At 32.2% G+C, this 23,790-nt stretch overlaps 1 protein-coding gene across 6 annotated transcripts in view; it reads right to left on the bottom strand.

Moving 5' to 3' along the window:
- Positions 1 to 23,256, bottom strand: part of LOC132704066 (formin-like protein) — a 36,651-nt gene extending 13,395 nt beyond the window's left edge. For all 6 annotated transcript variants that reach the window (XR_009619218.1, XR_009619219.1, XM_060673737.1 and 3 more), the window contains exons 1-3: positions 22,894 to 23,256; positions 14,016 to 14,099; positions 1,649 to 1,735 (exon numbers count right to left, since the gene is read on the bottom strand). Coding sequence is in view for 4 of the 6 variants with exons in the window: in XM_060673737.1 (XP_060529720.1) it covers positions 1,649 to 1,735; positions 14,016 to 14,099; positions 22,894 to 23,076 (354 nt within the window). In the remaining 2 variants the exon portion in view is untranslated. The remainder of the gene's footprint in view (positions 1 to 1,648; positions 1,736 to 14,015; positions 14,100 to 22,893) is intronic.
- Between the last annotated feature and the right edge of the window lie 534 nt (positions 23,257 to 23,790).

Below are 23,790 nucleotides of genomic sequence, written 5' to 3'. Positions count from 1 at the left end.
AGAATGTACCCAAGTCGTTTGCTGTATAGCGAGGCAAACATTTTTGATGTCAGCTTCTTATATTTTTTACAAATAATGTTATACACTTTCAAAAACAAACATAGTTTAAAATTTATAAACCACAATTACGGAACACGGTGGCAACAAAATTTGATCATAGCTGTCGAAAAAACTAACAAACGTAAAACACAAAAAAACTTTAGTTTCCTATCGCAAAAATTATTCAACTATTTGCCGTCAGCCCAAAAGCAACTTCTAATTACCACTGATCGGATACACATGTTTAAAATAAAAATAAAAAAAATCGTTGCACAAGTGAACACAAACAAAATACGACAATTGATTTGTCTCTTCCATTCTTTCAATTAAAGACTTTGTTATGTATATATCTGTGTCTTATATTGTGTATATACAGGAGAGGGTTTCTTCTATTGGCATCGATTAGTGTATTTTAGCTGGGTATAAAATAATAATTATGTTACCGAGTTTTAGAGTGGATAGTATTTACTAATGTTGAGGGTTATTTTCTGTTTATTGATGTTTATTTTAGTTTAGAGGTTCTACATTTTGTGCAAATTTATGCGAGAGCCCACCCACGCGCGCCTACGGTCTTAGTGGAACTAGGGTGATTGTTTATTTGCGGAAAGTCATGGACAAGCATCACTTAAATACTAAAAATATTGTTTTGAAATATCTACTTTTGCAAATAAATAATAACAATAACTTAATAAAAAAATTATCAATGCCATTATTATTTTGAGAATTTAAACCCAAGTTTTGTTTATAGCCCATCCACAAGAATTGAGTTTAATGAGAAAATATGTCAATCTCGACGTAAATAACACTAATCTAACTTTGTGTTTGCACCTTTCAAATAAAAAAAAAACAAATTCAAAACGAAAATTTGCCACGAAATTTATTTACTTTACGATTGGTGATAAGGTTGGGCGATAAAAAATTCGGTTTTAATTTCCGAAGCCTTTTAGGAAATGGGTTAGACACCTCCGGTCAAAGCGAGGTAAAATGTAAAATGGTAAAATTAATGGGATAGGCGACAAGATTATGATAGATAGGGTTTTTATAGTTCAAAACCCTGAAGTGGGTCAGACGTGTATTTTAAACGTTTTTGTAGGAAATCTTTAAACCCAGGGAAGGTATACCAGTGGAAAGTTTTTTTTTTATTAATCCTCTCTCTTCACAAAAGACAGGCGGACCAAACCGACAACTTTTTATTTTTGAACAAAACTCTAACTCTAATAATGCAGGCAAGTCCGCGCGCAAGTGCGAAACCAATTGCGGCCACACACTATTCAGGTAAACCTCGAGGTTCACCAGTTGGTGGGGCCTGCTGCTGTGCGAAAAATGAAGTTGGCCTTTGCATTTGCTCTAAAAATCAGACACTATCTGATTCGTTTCGAGCCGCGCTTGGAATTGAACGCGCCTTGAGTTTTGAGCCATACACATTCGCACTTACTCGCGTGTGTCGCCCTGTACAGGCAAGTCTTAACACTTGCCTGCATGCGTATAGGCCGCTTAAGGTATATGCAACAAAACAGACAGGAAACAGTTTATGAGAATTGTTTGCACTCATGGGTACAGGTTTAATACATTTTTTAGTATAAGTTCACATAAATTGGGAAAAACTTACCCTATGACTTCTGGATGCTTTGGGGTCCAAATATGTACGGAGTTTATTTAAATAATAAGACGGAGGGTCCTTTGCGTGGACCATCTCCTGAAAAAAAAAAGAACAAAAAATAATTTGCAATGCAACTTATTATTTTATTTACTCTTCTACGTTTGTTAGTATCTTAATGAAGAAGCCGAACCAAATAAATACTTTACTTTTATTCTAGACTCTCATTTTCAATTAGTTACATCAAACACATCTACCTACTACTACTTTTTTATAATAATAATGCGATATTTTCTAGTCTAATTTTTATTATATTATTCAATATTCAAACGTCAGCATACGAAAACCGGACCGATTTTCTTATCTGAGAGGCCGATTTATAAATGCACATAACAACAATAGTGCGAATAAAGCTCTAATGTAAAAAAAGAATTAATTTTTCGTCTTCAAAAAAAATCCTTCTTTTTTTTACATTAGAGCGTTTGGTCCCGTCCTATTTAGCAAAAGGAATAAACAAACTGCAAACAAGAAAAAAAGGAAATCTCAATTGGTTCCCACAAATTGAACAGAGGGGAATTTCTAAAATAACAATATGACAACACTTATTTAGATGCAGTCTGATGAGAATTGGCTTTAGCAAGGATTTTGGTTGAGTTAAATCAACATTTATTTTAAACGGAGATAAACATTGACTGTCGGATAACGAATAAAGTACAGTACAATAGAGAACAAACGCAACATTCGAAATGCAAATTATTAGCTCCGAGGATATCGACGTGATATTGTTTCTTGTTGCCTGTGGTTGGATGCACATGTACTGCAAACTTGTAAGGCAAACAAAAATAAAATTAAATCCAAGCGGATGATCCCTCGAGTCAATAATACAGCTATGTTTAGCGATGTTGTCAGATTTGTATAAGACGAGGATTTTTCTTCCAGCAGGTCTTTTAAGAAATACATTCTTGACAAGACAGTTAAAGCCTCGTCGTTTGCGATCCATAATAAAATAATTTAAATCAATTTAATCAAACTTTCCTTTTTCCTTAAGTTGAAATCTGGCAGTTTTGGTTACTTTTCTAAGTTAATATATTGGATTTTGTGTCAAATTTTTACTCTACAATGTCAAATCGATTTCAAAATCCAGATGAAAAATAGAGCCTTCTGTCTTTTTGCAATTACAACAGCAAAAAAAAAACAAAAACCCTATGTGAATCTAAATAAGAAAACAGTCCACCAAAAATTAAATTTGGCAACATTACAACGTCGATTCAATGTTAAACAATCCGCACATGTGGCACACAGCAATAACTATCACTACTTTAGATAAATAAATGGCAGACATAAAAGTGACAGTTAAGGTTTAAAATGCTCGAATGAGTCATAACGTGCTCACTGCGGAGAATAAATAATAACATCGTACACATATTTTTTAAACCAAAAACCATTATTTTTATTTCGTTTTTTTTAAGCTAGCGCTTCACGTCGGTAGTACAAATTATACAGCAAATTTGGCTAAAATAATGATTCCGCTGAGTTATTGCCAACCAGTATTTCATTTTTATAGTTCGGTATTCACAATTTTCACTTCCATGTTGCACTTGTAGGCTTTGACAACAATATGGAGCACTTTTGAGGAGTTTAAAGGCAATTCCAGGTGACAAAGATACAAATGGGTAAATATATCATCAGCATTGATTATTGAATAATATGAATTCCAGGAATACCCTCTCTATTAAGATCTGGTCCACGTAAATTGAGTACGAAATTTTCAGATTAATCAAAAATAGAGAATTCTGGCAACTGTTTGCATTTGCTTAACTTTAACGACCAACTAGACTACGAAATTTAAAAATACGTTTTCGAAAAGCCTACATTATTCACAATTAAAGTAAATAATAATATACAGAGACTTCCATTAAAAACAAAATGTAGAAGACATTTCTTTGGGATGACCCCATAATTTATACTGATAGCGGCACTAAATTCGAGACAATTGTGTCTGTGCCACCTGAGCATAAATATTATGTACTTATGTTACATAAATACGAGAGATGTACGCACCTGTATTCTTTTCGCATACTGCATAAACATGTACACCGTATGCCAAATCAAACGATCCACTATAGTATAAAATTGTGTTGTGACGCTCTTGTTCCAAATAGGTGGTGCCATTTTGCGAATTCAATCAACAAAATCTCAAGGTTTTCAAAGGGACCAACCTATATTTTTATTCAGATATCAATTCTATAAGGTAACGTAAGGTTATATTTAAATTTTTCGTACTTTTTGAAATATTCGAAGTTCAAGATATAAAATCTTGTTAAATTTAAAGCTGCAAACATTAGGTCACTTGTTAGTTAAACAGTTAACTAAAAAGTATTGGTTAATTTCGTCTATAAAGTTTAGTTAAAAATGTTCCTATAAACTTTAATTATTTATTTTTATTATTAGATATTTTCAATCAAGCCAGATAATAAACGATATGATTATTGCATATGAATTTTGAAGATTTTCTCAAAAATATTGTTAGCAATAGCTTTTATTCGTATAACTGGAATATTAAATCTTTAAAAGAAGTAGTATCGTGTCTAATGTGGTCAGCTTTAATTTCAACAAGAATTTATATGAGTGTTGTCTTAAATCTCAGATATCTTAAAAAATAAGTAAAATTTAAATACAAGACAAATTACAAAGTTACCTTGTTTTTTGTCCTGGAATTGATATCTGAATAAAAATATAGTGTGTTCCATTTGAAAATCTCGATATTTTGTAAATTGAATTCGCCAAAACGATACCACCTATTTAGGACACCCTGTATAAGCTGACCATCTGTCAAACTGATTGAGAAGTGTATCATCTTAGTCTGTGGTTAAATTTTCGTTGTAATACCTGTACCAGTAGCGTCACAACACAATTTTATATGGGACAATCAAAATATGAAAAAAAAAGCACAATGTCAATTTCTGTTTAAACTACGCAAATTCGAGTAGGAATTTCTTAAAGACAGTGATCATTATTTTAACCAAAGATTCCAAAAATCATGTTGGGTCCCCATTTAAAATAACAAAGTTGATGTCGGGGGGACACCTTTGGGGCACCAGATCGTATAGTGGATCGTTTTATTTGGCACACGGTGCACGTAAATTTTACGTTTCCATATTAAACTGAAGTTACACCCCATTAAGTTGTGTATGGCAATGCGTTAATTAATGATTGTGGGTCGACAGACGTGGTTTATCAGTCAACATTAATACTCATTTGTACTATTTTTTGGATACACAATTAGGAGGTTGGGACAGAAATGGAACTCTCAAACATAATAACAACAAAACTTGTTGGGCACGAAATTCTAAAAATAATGGACCAAAAAAATACAAAAATCTTCATCTTATAGTTAGCAAGTTCGCCGTGACATTGTCAAATAATCCAAAATTTTTAACTTTAAGCTTTAAGCAAATAACTCATATTTTGAGGCTAAAATATGTAAGCACCAGCACATGCTGTTCATGATCCGATTATTACAGGTAATTATCTAGGTCTGCCTAAAACGGAAACATAAAATGGAGGTATGCGATTCAATATACGTTTGGATTATTCCGTTTTCCGCCTTTGTTGCGTTAACATCGTTCAATTTGAGTGGAATTATCGAAATGGGTCATCGTGGTGGTCACTGTGGCGAGCAAAAGGAAACACGCAAATGAAACTAGAAATTTACTGTTCGTTTTAAATTCTAGGTTATGCCATTATTGAATACAAAAAAAATGTTGGGTATTGTCGACTTTTTATGTTTAATGTTAAGTTTAAATGTTTAGGTAATGCAGTTTCGGCACAAAACACAGTCTACTGACAGTTGTGTAATCCTTTTTACAAAAATTCCGGATTCCTCCTGCGTCGGTTTTTGCTTAATCGAAATTGCTGACGTTTCGCCAATCATCCTGTTGGCTTCTTCAGAGCTTGGCTGAAACTGGTATGTAATCGTTGTGTGTAATAGTTGGTAATAGCAAAAACCCGAATACCAACCAAATATTGAAGGATTTAGTTTAATACCCATATTAACCCCGACAAAACATTCCATATGGATTGCCAAAGCGGTATGTTGATAAAGGTTACATATGCTTCACACTATTGGCTAAACGTCAGTGTAAAATGGACTCTCGGGGCGGCGAAAACACCAAAAAACAGCGCTTAATTTGCCGCTGCGTAAAAAAAGAAGACGGTGGGTAGATGCAACATATTTTGCGAATAAGAATCTCAGTGCGGTCATAATATGTATTTTATTTACTAATCTTCTGAATTTCTCATGTGTTGGTTTTTTATAAAAAAAAAATTATATAAAGGTATCATCAACGTAGCATGTCTATACTTTTGGCTTTAGATCTAAGGTGTCTTTCTTTGAATGGCTTTTTCATATTTACGATGTTCCAGGTAAGCATTTTTCAATTAAGATGATCCACATTCTCGGATTTTAATATATCTGAAATAATGTTGAGAGTTTCAGGAGTGGGGACTTTAGTAGCAAGGGATTCTACGTCGAAACTAACCAGAATATCGTTTGGATCTAATGTAATGGTTTTTAATTGTTTAATGAAATTAAAGGAATTAAGTACGAAACTATCAGTTATTCAAGTAAACAGTTTTAATATAGAAGCTGGATATGTTGCTAGAAAATATGTTGAAGAACCAATGGTGCTGAATCCGTAGAGACGATGAATTTTAGATTCATAAGGGGTAAGAGACTTATTCGCGTATTCTGATAGAGAAGAAGCCTTAATGACAGATTCAACCCATAAATGACGTTGGATCTTTTTTAAATTAACAATAGGATACGTAAGAAAAAGCAAAAAGTAATATAGAAGAAATTATTGAGAAAAAAAAATGCAAACGGAATATAATAATATAAAAACGTAAATGTTAAGATCCAACAAGAAGTTGATATGACCTGAAAAGTAGAGGCTGTTTGCTATTAATATGTTGGTTGTTGTTGAAGAAAAAGTTTAGACCGAAACTGGTAATTTAGAACAAAAAACGTCACACCAAACAGAAAGCGGCGCCAGTGGGATTTCACCACTGCTGCGAGCAGGGTGATATGTCAACGGTATTTCCCAAAAGTAGTAGGAGTGTAAATAAAGGGATGGTAGTTTAGTCGAGGGACAGTCGATTGGATAGTTTTCGTTTTAACCTTAAACAACTTTAGTAAATAAAGTAGTAGATATTCAGTAAAATCTACTAAGTCAAATGACATTAAAGATTTTTTTGTTACTTTTGCCATCATTGCTAAGGTCTCCGTATTAAATATTTTAGGGCCGTTTTTGATATTTTAACCAGTTTTTAAAAAATTTAGGTTTTGTTTCAAAATTGTGTACATTTTAGTGACTAATAATTGGCCCCTTCAATTTTCACTAATTTTAACATTTTCGGGCTTAAACCTGTTTACAATTAAAATGACGCTAGGTTTGAAAATGTATGAAAAGTTAAAAAAAAATCAAATTAACACAAAAATGGGTACAAATATCAAAAATCGTCCCAATTTTTTTTAAATAGTACAATAGAAAATTTAAAAAGGGGTCATGTGGCTCAAATTTGAGAAAAAGTTGCAGTGTGGATGATTAAAAATAGTCTATATTTTTGTTTATCTATATGTATTCGTTCTAGTGTCCGGCAGTTCGACACTTCTACCGTGGTATTCATGCAAATTCCTGCGCTAAATCATACATCTCTGTTTAGATAAGACTGACCGTGACTTGCTGCCCACAGCGAGCGAGAGAGAATTGAGAAGTTAATTTTGGCAATGGTGGCTATAAATTAAACAGCTTTTGTTTAAACTTGGCCTTGTTTTTTTTATGACCGTTCTAAATATCTGCAACGTGGAAATAATATTTTTTTTAGAGTTGCGAAATAACAGAATGTGATCAGCAACGATAGAAATCTACTAAATAAAAAATGTATCGATAAAATAGTGTCCACATTACGATGGTGTTGGAGAGAGTTACCGTTCACCCCCTTGTGTACCGTTGCGCTTTTGAAACGTAAACATAGGTTGATTTTTTAACATCCCGTTCAAATCTTTTTTCGATCAATTAAGCTTGACTTTCTACTCGGTCTTCCTAAATGTACATTTTATTTTAAGGAAATATGACTTTGAAATTAATTTAACAGTCACACTTCAACAGTTAGTAATTTAATAAAATGTTTGTTTCCTTCATTAACCATAAAACATTTGACCTAGAAAATATAGGTTGTAAAAAGAAGGAAAAAATGTATTTTTATTAAGAAAGTTGTTTGTAGATTGAGTCTAAGGTCTAATGTCTAAATGTTTGGTTGCACCCGAACCAAAATGACTTCATTGGTAGGATTTTAAATTTCAATTTTTTGGAGTATTCTCTCCACTAATGATTCAAAATTATTTTCGGTTCAATTATAATATTTTCAGCAACCCTTATTAATAGTCATGAAAATTCTTTACTAAACATCTTCAAGAACATTATGTAACTAAAGTCATAGGGGTGGATGGACCCACCAGTAGAACCTCAAATTTTCAAATTTATGGTAGTTATAGTTACTATATCTGATTGACGTTTCCGGTGAGACACCAGGTATGTGATGCGTTGATTCATGAAAGTATTATTTTTATTCACATTTTTGATAACTTGTAAAGTAAATAAGTTTTCTAAATCTAAAGAGAAAGAAAAAAATTAAGAGAATATAATTCTGAAAAGAAAAATTTATTTTATGCCCGTTTTGCAAACTTATTGATTTATTTATTTTTTTTTAATTACGGGAAATATAAAAAAAAATCCAAATAAATTAAAAACGATTTTTCAAAATACCTCAAATTCGTAAAATCTGTGAAATCTTATGGTTGTGTGAAATCTCTATGATTATTTTTTGTATTATTGTCTTTCAAAACAAAATATCGTTCCCCTGAGTAAATATGGCATTCAAATTAATTCTTATAATTTTAACTTAATAAATTACATAGTATTATTTTGTGTGTAATATACTTTACTAAACTAGGCAGGGGGTATAAATATTTTGTTTATTTTTTATAACTAGGGTTTTGTTATTTGCGGTCACCGACACATTTTCCACTAAGGGGATGAGCGTAAAACATCAGATCAACTACATAGATACTTCCCATACATATGATACATATACTTAATACGTCAACATTAATACCAAACAGCAATAAAACAAAATAAAACGTAGTTAATAGTATATTATGCAACAAGAGCGCTAAATGGCATTTGAGTCACACACACATTTGAGTGACTTACAAAGTTTACCAAACGTGTTGCATACTATACTTTTTCTACGACCGTTAGTTTTTGGGTACAATTTTGCAAAACAACACGAATACATTCACTGACATGACCGCCAGAATTGACAAACGTCAAAATTGCGGCAATATCCCGAAAATGTCCGAAGGGGACCGGATCCGTGGGACAAGAAACTCACCTGGTAAAGTGACGCTTCCCGCACGCTAGATCGCTGTATAATTAGGTATTTATTAAGAGATTTCCGTTACTGCCAGTAGGAGTGATAACTGCGAAATATCTCGATCTTGATTATTTTCTAAGCAATATAAAATTAAAACTAATTAATGTCTCCAAAGTTCTTTATATGGCTGCTTTTGGTTGGGTTGGTTTCTAATATGTTGTTTATTGGTACGTTTTCGGTATTTGGAATTTTAATATGACCTGGTAACTACACTTAGCGTATTAATTGTCTTGTCATTGAATACATCTGTTAAGACTACCTGAAAATGTTTAATTAAATAGTATAGATCGTATTAAGAGTTTTAAACTAATTTATTTATATTTTTATGAGATGCTCAGTCCTCAAAATTTAAAATGAATGAAATATCAATATCAATTTCCTACAATTTGAACAAAATGTCAATGTAATGTATTTTTAAAGGTCTCTCCCATTTCGTAGTTGCCAGTAGCGATTATTAATTAACTATAGCGCGAAAAATATTCAAATACAGAGAAAAATGTTAGCTAAAGGTAACAATATTTTGCGTGGGTGTCATTAACAAATCACGGCTGGCTGCCTTTTCAATTAGTCATACACAGAGGAACACGTTTTTAACGATTATTATCGCCATGCATGAGGTCATCCTTGACCTTTTAATTACGCTTAACTGTTTGATGATGCATTTTTTATCTTTAGCGAGATAGAGAGAACTCTTCTATGCTATGTCTGCTAAGACCTTGGGAGACAAAAATGGTACCGGAAAACGCGCTAATGTGCGAAACTAAACTGTTTTTGTTTATTGTTAATTATTCAATGCGTGAAATTAAACAGAAAACGACTGAAATTAATATTACGAATATAATTGTTTTGCAGCTTGACCTAAATACGGGTAAAACGTTTTGTTATTACGTGAACATAATTTTTACAACAAAAACAATGATTAGTACCCGATGTTAAAGTCTTCATGAAACACAAGTGAATACCGACTGAAATACTAAACAAACAGTTCTATAGAAAATTGCAGGCAAGAGAAGGGAGACAAACAGATTTACACAATTCTGAAGTAAATCGGTTATAAATTACAGTGTCGATATGACCCCTTTATCGAAATTCAAGTCGTTAACTTTTATCTTTACGTTCTATTAATATCAGGCGGCATAGTAAAGTATCTATTTTGTATTATTAAAGTATATGTATATAATATACAGTTTGACATATAGGCAAAACTTCATATTGATCTGCCATAGTACATTACGCAACAAGTGCGGTAAACGGCATTTGACTCACGAGTCAAACGAGTGACTTAAAAAGTTTACCGAACGTGTTGCATACTATACTTTTTCTACGACCGTTAGTTTTTGGGTACATTTTCGCAAAACAACACGAATACATTCACTGACATGGCCGTCAGAATTGACAAACGTCAAAATTCAAAGCGTTGGAAATATCTCCGAAAACATCCGATTGCTCCCAAACCCGTGAGGTAAAATCCCCGCAATGTCCGAAGTAGCTCGGATCCATGGGAAACGAAACTGACGTCGTAAAGTGACGCTTCCCGCACGCTAGATCGGTGTGTAATTAGGCGTTTTACAGACGGGAGTAGAAAAATATACTTTCCGTCCACTGAAAATCTTTTACGAGGTTTTATCGAAATGTATTTGCTGCAAAGAAATAAATTCTGCCTTTCGTGGTATATTGAAAAAAGCAATTGCCTAATATTCATTCAAATTCAAATTAGCAAATTTTCAACGAAACCGAAGCTTCTTATTACTCATTATCAATAGCAACAATGATACCAGTAGATTACTTTACAGATCTTTGACGTCTTTTCTGCTCTTAAATGACTAAAATATAAATGTTAATTTTCAATTTCGAATTTCAATACTATAAGCAGCGGTCGGTGACTTCTATTGAAGAAAGAGAAAAACATTAGCTTATATTAGAAAGCCTAACAGTAATATTAAATTGAAAGCTTTGGTGGATTATTATCTTTTTTTTATAATATAAATAAAAGCTCAAAAATGAGCGAAAACAAAATTGTAAGCCCATTGTACTATTTTCTTAAAATTCAATAAATTTTGCTTTTTTTTTATAAAACTATATAACTACAAAAAACCGCAGTATTTTTTGGCCTACATTGTCACCGCTACGTTATTATTATATTATAATTATATTATATCCACAGCACACTATAAAGCAGTAAGAAATTTCTGTAACAAATTTCACGGGATTATTCCACATTTTTGGTAATACTACATGACCGAAAGCACGTAAAATAATAAGGTTTTTCACAAACCAGAAAAATATGGTTTTATTACTTTGCATCGAATAGTAGCCTCATATTTTAAGCGTTTTTCGTTATCATGCATCTTACCGACAATAATTTACCCATAGTGATTTGATTTGCATCATTTGCATGCGATTCATGCGCAATCTGATGTCAAATATTTTTGACGCTGGTACTGCGAAATTTAAAGTAAAGGAATTGAAGTTTGTCCACATGGATGTGAGAAATACAGCAAATGTGTACCACATGTTTCAACCAGTTTACTCACACAACCGTCAAGCGATTGAAGCATGACGTGCCCTGGACGATTATGAATGATTTCTTAAAAAAATATTAAACGGTTAGCTCCATCAAAAACTGAAGCGTAAAGAAACATAATCCTTTTAAAAATAACAATTTCAAAATATAACTTACACTAACCCAAACTAATGTTGACATTAGGTGAGTCAGCGAGCATCTAATTAAATATGCACCGCATAATTAAATAAATAATAAATAATTAAATTTTAAAAAAGTTAAAAGAGCTTACATTACAAAAAAAATATCTTCGTCGATTATCGTTGAATGATTTCCGACAATCGGTGACCAATGGTTTTGATGAATATATATATTTTTGAGTAATCGCGGGTTTTCTGTTGAATAATAATGCAAATTGTTGATAACCACACCCACTTTTATTAAATGTTACCTCGTCGGGAAAGAGAAATTTTAAATAACCTGTAAAATAGTTTTGGGGACGAAATTCTTGAGATATAAATATTCACTCTCGTCGAGTAACTTTATCTATGGTAAACGCATTGCATGCATCGGTTCGAATTTCAAGGCAAATGAATATGTTAGTTATCGAGTTTAACATAATAATTACTGGCATCGCTGTTACCTACTTACAATGTCAGTTTCAGGTTATCAACTCTACAAAAAAGCATTTAAAAAAATATATTCATAACTATCGAGCTAACTATAGTAAGTTTTCGTTACCACACTTTCATTTTTTTATACTTAAATAAATTTTCAAGATACAGGTATATTTTAGTTACCTACGGGTTGTTTTTTAATTGCCTTATTTATATGTGCAATGATAACAATCTATCGAAGCTATAAGTAAGCCTGATATTTTCTACTTTTCAGCAAGATTTATTCATTGACACTGTATGGTTGTTGAAATATTGCATTTTTCTTTTTCCTTGCAAACTATTAAACAGATATTTTTTACAATTTTTATGGAAGCATCCCAAAAGCAAAAGGTCGAGTAAAAAATTCACCTATACCAAAAGTAAAATGTCAAGTTATAAGAAAAAATTAAAAATTTCGATTTTTTTTTCGTTTAATTTTGGTATTTATGTGACAATTTTAATGAAACTTGTGAATTTTGCATAAGTCAGTTTTTCAAATGTGAGATGTGCCACGACAAGATAAAAACTTTCACAATTCTTCAATACCATGATATTATAGCATTATGTATATTGCACAAAGACTTCGTAAGAAATAACATCGATAATAAATAATATCACCATAACTTATAGGAGAGAGTTGATAAAAACTCAAGTGACATCCATGCTATGGCTTTTTTTCTTTAGCAGAAAACAGTCCTAGAAACCTTAAGTAATTTAAATTGCCTTCGAAAAATATAGTCAATTTTATCCATTGAATCTATTTTTGGAGTTTAGCTAGATCGTACCTTTGATAAGATTTCTAGTACCTAAACCTTATTGGTACATCAATGCTATGGGCCAGGTTCAAAAAATTCAATAGCATGTTTAGGATTTTCCACAAAATCTTATTCTTAGGAAAATTTGATGTTGTCACTTAAACTAAGCGACAGTTTGTCACGCTTCAATAGTGCATCACTATATTAGCAATAAATCAAATTTCCTTGTAATATTTCAACCCTATAATTTAAAATCAATTTAATAATAGATAATATATAATTCTCTAAAACCACTTGGTATGTATAATATAATGATCCCTGTTTGTTCATACTTTGAGAAATACACATCAACCACGGTTAATTATGAAAATCCTAGTTAATTGATACAAATCCCATTAATAGCGTCGTTTAAACACAGAACAGCATTTAAAACGCCCACATAGCGTACCGTAATATTAAGCAACAATCGTTGCTAAATAATAATGGCACAGTGTGGAACGACCCAGTTATTAACACTGCACGGCAGGTAGAGGGGATCTCATCATTAGGATGCACTATGTTTTTTTGAACGATAAATTCTGTTTAATTCTTTCTGAATAATTACGAAAGACAACCTCTTGTATGTATGCAGGGCAAGGCAATTCCACATTCTTATTAATATGTTATATATTGGAGTTCAGATAATCAGACACATTTTTGAAAGCTATCCTTACCACTGAGTAACGGGGTGATTTCATGGTGATTTGACGTGAATCGCATTTTCTTTCGCTCTAAGTTAATATATTTTTTCATAATATATTTCGACAGTTCATATAAATTCCAGGTCTATTTTGCTTTCGATGACATAAAAATACTAACACAGCAAAAATAGTGACACGAGTATAAAGAAATTTATAACCTTAAAGGATATAAAAAAATACTAAAGCTGGCAGAACAAAATAAATTTTGTAAACTTTGTCGGCACGTACCTGATCACAGATAATGTCCCATTTTTTCTCGGAATCATAACTTTTCAGAAGTTTAGCCTTGTCCGGCGGCAGGTCCATAGAAGCCTGAAAATGAAAACAGTTATAGAATAAAAGAAATTGTAAAAGTAACAAATGTACATGTCAAACAGTGTGATTCACAATTTCCCAAGACCAAAATAGTTATTAAAAACGAGAGAATCAAGTGAGTCAACGATAAACCGGTATTTTAATTGCAATTAAACGCAACGATTGCAAAATGACATTACAACGTTTGGAGCTTATATTATTAGAACACTCGAGTAGGTTTTTTTGATTTTATCAATCAAGAATAATTGGGCGCAGTAGGTGTAAAACTTCGTCTTTTTCGAAATGTGGAAAATGTACTTTTCCCGGAGTTTCTGAAAATCTCTTATTGCTGGAGTTAAATGAGAGCGGAATTATGTCCATTGCGAAGGAATTCCGCAAAGAATTCCAAGGAATCATAAGTAATTAAAGGAATTGTGGTTTAAATATCACCTGGAAAAACTGCTAGTTTATCCCGAAATCAAGTTTAGCGTCGCATTTAGACTCGGTTTATCAGTGTGTGGTTAGTTCAATTAGCTGATGGTTAATGGGTAAGCTAGTGACTAGAGGCTATCATTTAATCATTTGCTAGCCATAACTAACCGTGCAATGATACACCAGGCCTTAGCTGGTAAAATGTATATCAGAGTTTGCGCATATGCTGCTAAGTACCTCTATAAATTACTTCGTATTTTGAAATAATAATTTATTTACTATTTTATTATACAAACCATCGTCTCAACCTAAATAAAACCATTGTTTTTATAATAGTTTTATAAGGTGAAAGCGAAGTATTGTTTTCGCGGGTAATAGTAGGTAGATGGTAGATTTATGTATTTGAAAAAATGTAAATGAAAAGTACACATCGCCGAAAAAATACATATAAAAACCCTAAATCACTTCTCCCCTTGTGCTAGAACGACAAGGGGAAAAACCTAAATATAGGCTATCTTAAAAATAACCAATTTCTGTGTCTCTAACTTCGCATAATATCGGCTATTTTAGTGCGTTTAATATTGTTAAGATGTATTCGCTTTTCACGATCACGGACAAGGAGGATGGCACACACATTCGAATTCGAAAATAGCTAGGACTATCACATTTCTTTTATTTGCTCTTATTGATCAACATCAATTTTAAGCTAGACACACAAATTTGCTTTTTGAAGTATCCGAGGAAGTATCACTGTATCAAAGAATTAGGAAAGGAGAAAAGCAACAGATTTTAGGGCCAAGCACAGTAATAAGATTAAAAAGGATGTTTCCGACACAGCAACAAAAACGGCGAATATTGGATGTTAGAAACAGCAAAAGATACATAGGAAGGTGGGTTAATTGTAATGAGACAACCGAGGAGAAAACACATTTACATTTTTGTCCATAAGAATTATAAAAATTGCAGTCATACTCAAAAGTAGATTTCAAAATATTGTCAAGGTATAACTTTCTGGACTTGTTAAACTGCAGTACCTGGCCTTTTTTTTATGGAGGTTGTTCTAGATCTTGGCTATAGGTTACTTATACATTTCGACAATTAGTGAGATTAAGTTACCAAGTAAACTGCCGTTTCATTGCATCATTATTAATTGAATTGTGTTGAACAACTGTATTAATGAGTCTATAATAAAAAAATAGAATATATAAAATATCTGAATCAAATCTATTCTATTGTCACAAGCATGCGAACCAACCCAGCCTCACGCACTAGATTAAAAAACAGATTAACGTGGTTCCAAATCTCTTTCTAAATTCAGTGAAACTTTACTCATTCCAGTTTCCAACTTCGGCTTAAAATAAACCTTTGTCACAATCCGTAGTCGACGCCTACAATTTTCGGCCAAATCTCGTCACTTTGTGAACATATTTCTTTCGGCTCGCCGGTCAGCGTTAATCACACTTTAGACATGAATCACGTAAATCCAAACGAAAAACAACAAAATAAAAGAATGACTATAAATAGCCGAGCAATGGTTCGTAATTAACTACGCGATATGAAAACAAACCGTCGCCATTCATTGTATACGCTTCCTGCGATCTCGTACCGCACATCCGGCTCGAGGAACCGAAACCTCATTGTATAACCAAAGGCGTTGCACCGATTTTACCATACTTCTACGGAACTTCAAAAAGTTCAAAAAAGAAAAAAAAAGAAGTTCAAAAAGAAGGAAATAAATCGCAATGTTTAATAAAATCGTCAGCCCTCTAAGCAAACCTTAAAATGTACATCCCTAGTTTTAGTTTAACTTAGACTTTCATATAAACCCAACCCGAGACCCATAAATACTGTATTTTGCATTGTATGTAACCTCCACGAAAAATCTTCTGAAATCTTCTTAATATCAAGGTCAGAATTCACCTGTTAAAAAATCTGGACATTTTATGGAACAACTAGATAATATTAAAACATGCAATGCTGATGATCATTCTAAAACTTGAATCGTTGTTACCCAATTATTCGAGATTTGAGAGAGTTATCAATAGGCCAGACCGCGACCCAAACGATCTATTGTAACTCTCTCCATACTATATAGCTTTATATTGGTTGGTCTCCCTGATTAGACTCTACAGCTTCGATAGTGGCTCCTTGATGTAGCTCGGTTACGCCATTTAATTAGGCCTAGATGTCCTACCATCATTCTTACGGCCTTTATTTTATAGCTTAACCTTTATACCTTATCTTTATTATTAAAATCTTTTTTCATTTGTATTTATTTATATATATATATATATATATATATATATATATATATATATATATATATATATATATATACACTGAAGGAAAAATGATTATATATATATATATATATATATATATATATATATATATATATATATATATATATATATATATATATATATATATATATATATATATAATCATTTTTCCTTCAGTGTATATATATATATATATATATATATATATATATATATATATATATATATATATATATATATATATATATATATATATATATATATATATATATATATATATATATATATATATATATATATATATATATATATAATCATTTTTCCTTCAGTGTATATATATATATATATATATATATATATATATATATATATATATATATATATATATATATATATATATATATTTGATGTAACTCAAGGTCTAAATAAAATAAAACGTATGTTCTACGATATTTACTGATGCAAATATCAAACTTTTTTTAAAAGTAATTATTTCTCGAATTCTAAAAAAATATTACTATTAAAACAAAAATAGAAGACAGGTATATCTAGATCGATCTCGATGAATGGGTACGGTAGACGTTACCAAAATATTGTTCTCAAGTATATTTAAATATCTTTAAGATTTGTTTGTTTTATTCTATATTTTGTAAAGATGTTCAGTTTACAATGTGAATCAACTGATGATATTTTATACTAAAATCATCCCAGAACATTGATACATATTGTCCTTAGAAACACTGGTGTAGTGCTACTTAATTTTCTTCAGGCCATTTTCCAACAACGATATTGGCCGAAGATTTTGTCGACTTAAAACAAAGGTAGTATTTGAATTTGTTATATATCAGGTAGTGAAGATGCCGAGTCACTATTATGTTATTAAATGGGCTACATTTATTGTTTTATCTGAACAAATAATTGGTATCATTTAAACATTCCCAAAAAGTACTATAAACACACCAACCAACGGACGGACACCTCCAATAAAATATGATCCATTTCTCGGAATTCCTTCTAATTTTTGGTAAAAAAATATTCAAATATAATAAATATAATTTAATTGTAGTTATTGTAAAATCCTCTAATTGCAGTGCAAATTAAGGAGTGACCTGTCCCTGGGCTATAGGTAATTCTTCGGACAATGCAAATCCCATTTAAGTGTCATTGTATTAAATTTCTCTCATTCTATTTGATGTTGCAATATATTATGTTTTTGTTCGATACCTTTGGGTTTATTGATTAAATGATCAATGTGTGTGTATTTGTAAGATTGTAATGGATACGTAATAAATGTTCATAGAATCTTTAGTTTTGTGACACCAGCGCTCTTCGAGTATGAGTGATTTGTTTTATTATATTAGAGCTGGTGAGTTGTAAAAATTGCATTCATAATAATTAATCGTTACCATAGTCCAAAATTTTATCCACTCTTTTAAAAGCTGTTGGGTCAACGAGGCTCATGTCGATGCATCGCGCTAATGCATTTCACAACGCTGAATGGTGGCTGACCCTCCGCTATACTTATCGATTGGGGGAATTGTTATATTTGCGCATAATGTGTACGGTTTGCATTTCGTTCGACCGTCTGCTGATACCGTTAAATATTTGCTAAATCAAACAGTTAATATGGATTACAACCCACCTAAACGCTAACAAAGGATTTATTTGTTAATGTACAACCTAAGTATAATTAACTTGAGTTTGATTCGACGTTTCCAAAGTGTGCTGTCGATTAACAGTCTCCACACCTGGATGTATATTAATACTCGATTTAATATACATACTCAAGTTGTGAGGCTATAGGGTTGTGAATTTTTGACCACCTTGTATTTATTAATTAATAATAATAATAATCAATTACAAAAAACCTTTGTTATAGGCTTTCATTCGGAGAAAGCCGGACAAATCGATTGATATGTGTAGACCCGCAAACGCCACTTTTTAGGATAACATTAAAAATAATGCAGAAACATTAAGACTTTATGGGTTACGATCTAGAAAGTTGCGACGTACTAAAAAATGCCTTAACATACAATGCGTTCTAGTCAAAATTAGGTTGTTGTCCAAGAAAATACAAACATCCAGAATATATAACAATAAAATGTTTAAAAATATCAGCAATCCTTTTGTCCCTAAGTTCTTTGATCCAATATCCAATAATAAACAGGCCTTGCAGAACACTTCACTTGCTGCAATGATAATCGTCATTTTAGATTGATTTGGAAAGGCAAAATGCTTTTCATATAATGTGATGAGCAAAACGAATTTTAGTAGTTTTTAAAACAACAATAATGTAAAATATTTATTCATGGAAGGGTAATTTGTGTTTTAAATTATTAAATGCAGAGTTATCAGAAACACGACAATGGTTTTATGCTCTTTAGTTTGACGAATAAACTGTTGGGATCATCCTATCAGCAATCACAGGGAAGAAATAACACAACATAAGCTCTTCGCTCACTCAGATAGCACTGCATGACGGGTAGGTACAACCTCCGTCTAAACTTCGAAAAAAAAAGGTCGCTTAACTTATTCTTATAAAAAATATGTATTAATTTTTAACTTTTCAAATTAGTTTTGGTTAGTTAGTTTTGATTAGTTAGTTTTGATTGAGGGAGACGCTCGATCTAACACATTATTACTAAAACGGTTGCTGCCATTACGATTTAGTAACTATTAGTAAATGACCAATTAATGGCACAAAATAAATTGTTTCTAAAAGTTGCGTCGTAATAAAATTACTCCGTATAAAGCAGCCCCACGAGCAACAAGTGAGACGCTCGCCTGTTTCCATTGTTTTCCCCATACCTTTCGTGTCAACTACCTTTCTAAGCTGCCGCGCCCCGTCTAGCCTGGACTGCAGTTTCCGCCCACCGTAATAATTCAAAATAAAGTCAACTTCAAACGAATTATTACCAGAATTATCACGCCTAATATTGTGGTTAAAAAGAGGCCCCATTTCAAAGAAACCACTTTGTTCACTTTTCGCTTCTTCGGACGTTCTTTCAGACAATCTTTGGATAATATAGCACTCTTAGAAAATATTTGGACTGGAGATAATTTTATTTATTTTTTGAACCAAAGCTCCGTTTGTACAGCAATTAACTTGGTAATGGAAGTTACTTTAAAAACGAGTTCAAAACTGTAATGAAGTGTTAAGTTTGGTTTGGTTGAAATGAATATAAAATGATGATATTGATTCACAACTTATAATTACATAATTTTGTTTGTCAGAACAGCCAGGATTACCACTATATTAAATAAAATAAATCATTTATAAAAATATTGAATTTTTATTTTGCTTTACGAAAATAGCTGCAGCATATTGTTAAAAAGTTCACATTATTTACTATTTGACATGAGAAATTTGAATTTGTTTTTAAGTTAGCATTTATTTGTAGTGGGCGCTACCTACATTTTCTAACTGCCTGCCTTTATTGTATTTTTCGTAAACAAAAAGTTGTCGAGTCTATGGATGGCGACGAGGAAGATTAAGTCTGCAAAGTATAATGATCGTTTGGCACAAAAGCAGGGAATGTGTGCTGTAATTGTTTAAATTCAAAATAAAAGTACCCAGTACGTTAAAAATAGTATATGACCGTAGAAAAAGAGACAAAGGAACATCGTAGAATCGTCAATAAAGTGAGTGGGTAGTGAAGATATATGTAGCCCTAAGAAATTTTCTTCGTTCTCGGACAATTTCGACATTTCTGCTTGAAATAAACTTTTCAACTGATGGTGATCGTGAGTAAGCGCTGTGAAATTTTCTAATTTTTATATACAATGTTGTTGGCCGACGCCGTAGTATGAGTGGTATGCTTACACTGGTGAATAATGAATCGGGTATATACCAATAGATTCTATCGAAGTCGCCTAAAATCCTTTTGTACTCATCACGGTATTTATTCGCATTCCGACGTCACCATACATGTAATCGCATTTCTGTTCGCACTTTTTTCCCTTTTTTTAATTCCGCAAGCCTGTTTTATAATTTATCCGCAACATCTCTGGAACTAGTCGAGTCGATGTTGTGGGTTGGTTATCGACCGCGCGGGACAACGAGCACCGGTTCGATGTCTTGACGTATATAAGCTAAAAATATGCCTACTTTTAAGTACCTATTTAAAACGCCATTGCTCCAAAGTAGCTTTTACGTTCACGTCTAAGTATCAATCAAAACAATGTTTTCAACATTTAAGTTCAATTATCAAACGTTATATCTACCAAGTTACCCAAGAAGGACCTATAGACTCAAATAACCTTATTCCAAGCGGAATTCCCTTTTTAAATGAGCTGACAAGTGCGGGTCAGCAGAGACTCCTCTGGGCCCTCGGAGACTTTTCCTTGCCAACCACCAAATGTTTAGTTGACATTCAATGGTTGCACTTTTGGCTGCATAATATTAAACTTCGTTTCCGAAAAACGAATATTGCGAAATTTTTGCTTGTGGTGGTTGTTTATATATGTCGTTTGTGTGCACCAATGACGCAGTAATAATAATCGCGAGTGCACTAGGTGCTATGTATTTTCCAGTTCTTGAAGACTTCATGTCAACATAAACTGGTGCCCTTTATAAATTTCTCCATCGTCCATATTACCAACAATAATTCCAATCAGAAAACTGGAAAGCTCGCTGCAAAGAGTTAGCTGCGCTTTAAATTAGTTACAAAATAAGGAGCGACAACTCAAAACTTTGGTAACTTGAATGGAAGCAAAAAGTATGTGTGTTTGAGGATCAGTTTTATATTTACGGTCACAATGTGACAGAAAGGCCTGGTAATCCAGAACAAACTCTACAACTTATGAATTTACAATTCTCACACTAAATTCTCTAAATGGGGTGTCGAATTATAAATAAGTAGCTTTTAACCCGGGTTTTAATAAGAAAAAAACTTTTAACACTAATTTGGATTTGGAATTACAGAAATGAAGTTCCTGCATTATAAAAGATGCATACGAAAATGCACATATTCAGTGCATGAAAATGTTGAAAACATCAAGAAAAACATTTATTCTTGCATTTATTAGTTACATGAAATGTTTTGTTATAAAAAAAACTTTTTACATTTTTATTATTTGCCAGGTAAGTATCTACCTATTCTGAATATTGAGCTGAATATTTAGGATAAACTTCAATTATGTTAAATTTATCTTCAACCTCAATTTCCTAATGAAAGAATTTCAGGTCAAAAGGTCATGTATATATAATGTTCTTGAGATTTAGCTCAAACAATTTAGCTAAATGCAATAGAGCTTTAAACTAATACAGCATTCAATTATTATTCATTATTCTCGATGCTTGTTTGTTGATTACAACGTCGGTACAATAATTGCTATGAACATATACTATAACTAAATACAGATATTTTCCTTTACACTAGGTGGTGCCAAATTTAACAAATGAAGGGTCAAGTATTATGACTTATCAATCTTTGTTATCGTGATAATTTGTTTTTTGTGATTTACGTAAACAATAGGTAATAAACTAATAAGTAATAAAAAATTAACTATTTCATCGGATAGAAAATAATTAAAAAATAAAAAATACTACCATGCTCAGATGTTCAGAAGAAAAACAGTACTGAAAAACGAATTGACACAATTTGTCCTTTAGAGTAATTACGAGAATAATTATTGTAATCTAAGATCTGGCAGAATTCGGATACCTATAATGAATCTAAAATTTGAAATGTTGAGTACAGGTAAGTTTATCCTCCCTTCTTGAAAAGCTCTCCTGTGAAAGAGCCAAAACAATGTTGAAAATCAAACAAAACTCTCAATAAGTTTTGGTTGTTAGTATCTGACATGTTAGGTAGCGGTACCTAATAGTTTGAGATTTAGTTACATGTAAACGACCCTAACCTAAACTAAATTTAATACGCGGTGAGATAAATAATTTACATTTTGGAACTAAAAGTAAAATAATGAAAGGTAGTTTATAAACATAAAAACTTTTTTTGTAATTAGCGACCATAAACGTCTGAATGTTAGCGAAATCCTTTTTGTGCGATTTAGGTTCAATAAACGAAAACATCTGCGTATAAACGAATCTTTATGCATAAAGATCGAGCAAAACTTGGCGGAAACAAAAATCTTACCAGGACTTTAGTGAACCGTCTCTCTAATTCGTTTGGTTCTGGCATAGCCTGTTTAGATTTTGTACGTATTGTACTCTGTCTAATACTGGCTTGCCTGCCATGTAATTTAGAGGAAATCACACTTTCGGCCCTATCGGTCTCCTGCTCCATGGTTGACGAATCCTTGGTTAATGCTAATCCCATGTTTGAAACTCGGCAAACCAATCACTAACCGGAGTTAAAATATTACCGCCTTATCGCGAAGAACAGTTTTTGGTTATTAGCATTGCCGAATATTTAAATTTTCACATAGGAGCAACAGGTTTGGTATTCTTTGGAAAGATACGACACTCATCTCCGACGCTAAGTTTAATCGAACTAACTGTTTACGAACGAGAAACGAACATGCATGAAATCAGACCCGCTATAGCGATCAAGCATTGCGCATGACCAGAAATCTTAAAATTCAATTTTAAGCATGTGTCGCCATCTTAGAAGCTAGGGGTAACATTTATATTTAATTGTGTAGGTAATTATACTTTACGGGAATCAGAGAACAGTTAGTACTCGAGGCATAGAATAAATGTTAAGTAACATGCTCCATTCACAAGTTCCACGGTAAATCAATTATGTAATTTTCTTTCGACAGTTTAGAACTAACAGTGACGTCACTGATCCCAATCGATGTAAATGATTATTATAAAAAAATGAAAATATTGTGAAATATATGATATATGGGATATATTAGGTTACACATCCCCTTTTGCGGTCGTAAGGAACTGGCTATTGCATGTCAAATAACTATCCGCTTTTGATTATCGTTCTCAAATCTGCCGATAGGAAACGATGATGTACTGCGACTTTCGGGATTCAAAGATTAGAATGGAGTTTTTAAGGTTTCTGTGTTGCTCGTGCACA

Source organism: Cylas formicarius, unplaced genomic scaffold, assembly GCF_029955315.1.
Source record: "Cylas formicarius isolate icCylForm1 unplaced genomic scaffold, icCylForm1.1 PGA_scaffold_6__28_contigs__length_40554024, whole genome shotgun sequence".
Classification (NCBI taxonomy): domain Eukaryota; kingdom Metazoa; phylum Arthropoda; class Insecta; order Coleoptera; family Brentidae; genus Cylas; species Cylas formicarius.
The sequence above is the reverse complement of the archived record's forward strand: the minus strand, read 5'-3'. Positions and strand labels throughout refer to the sequence as shown.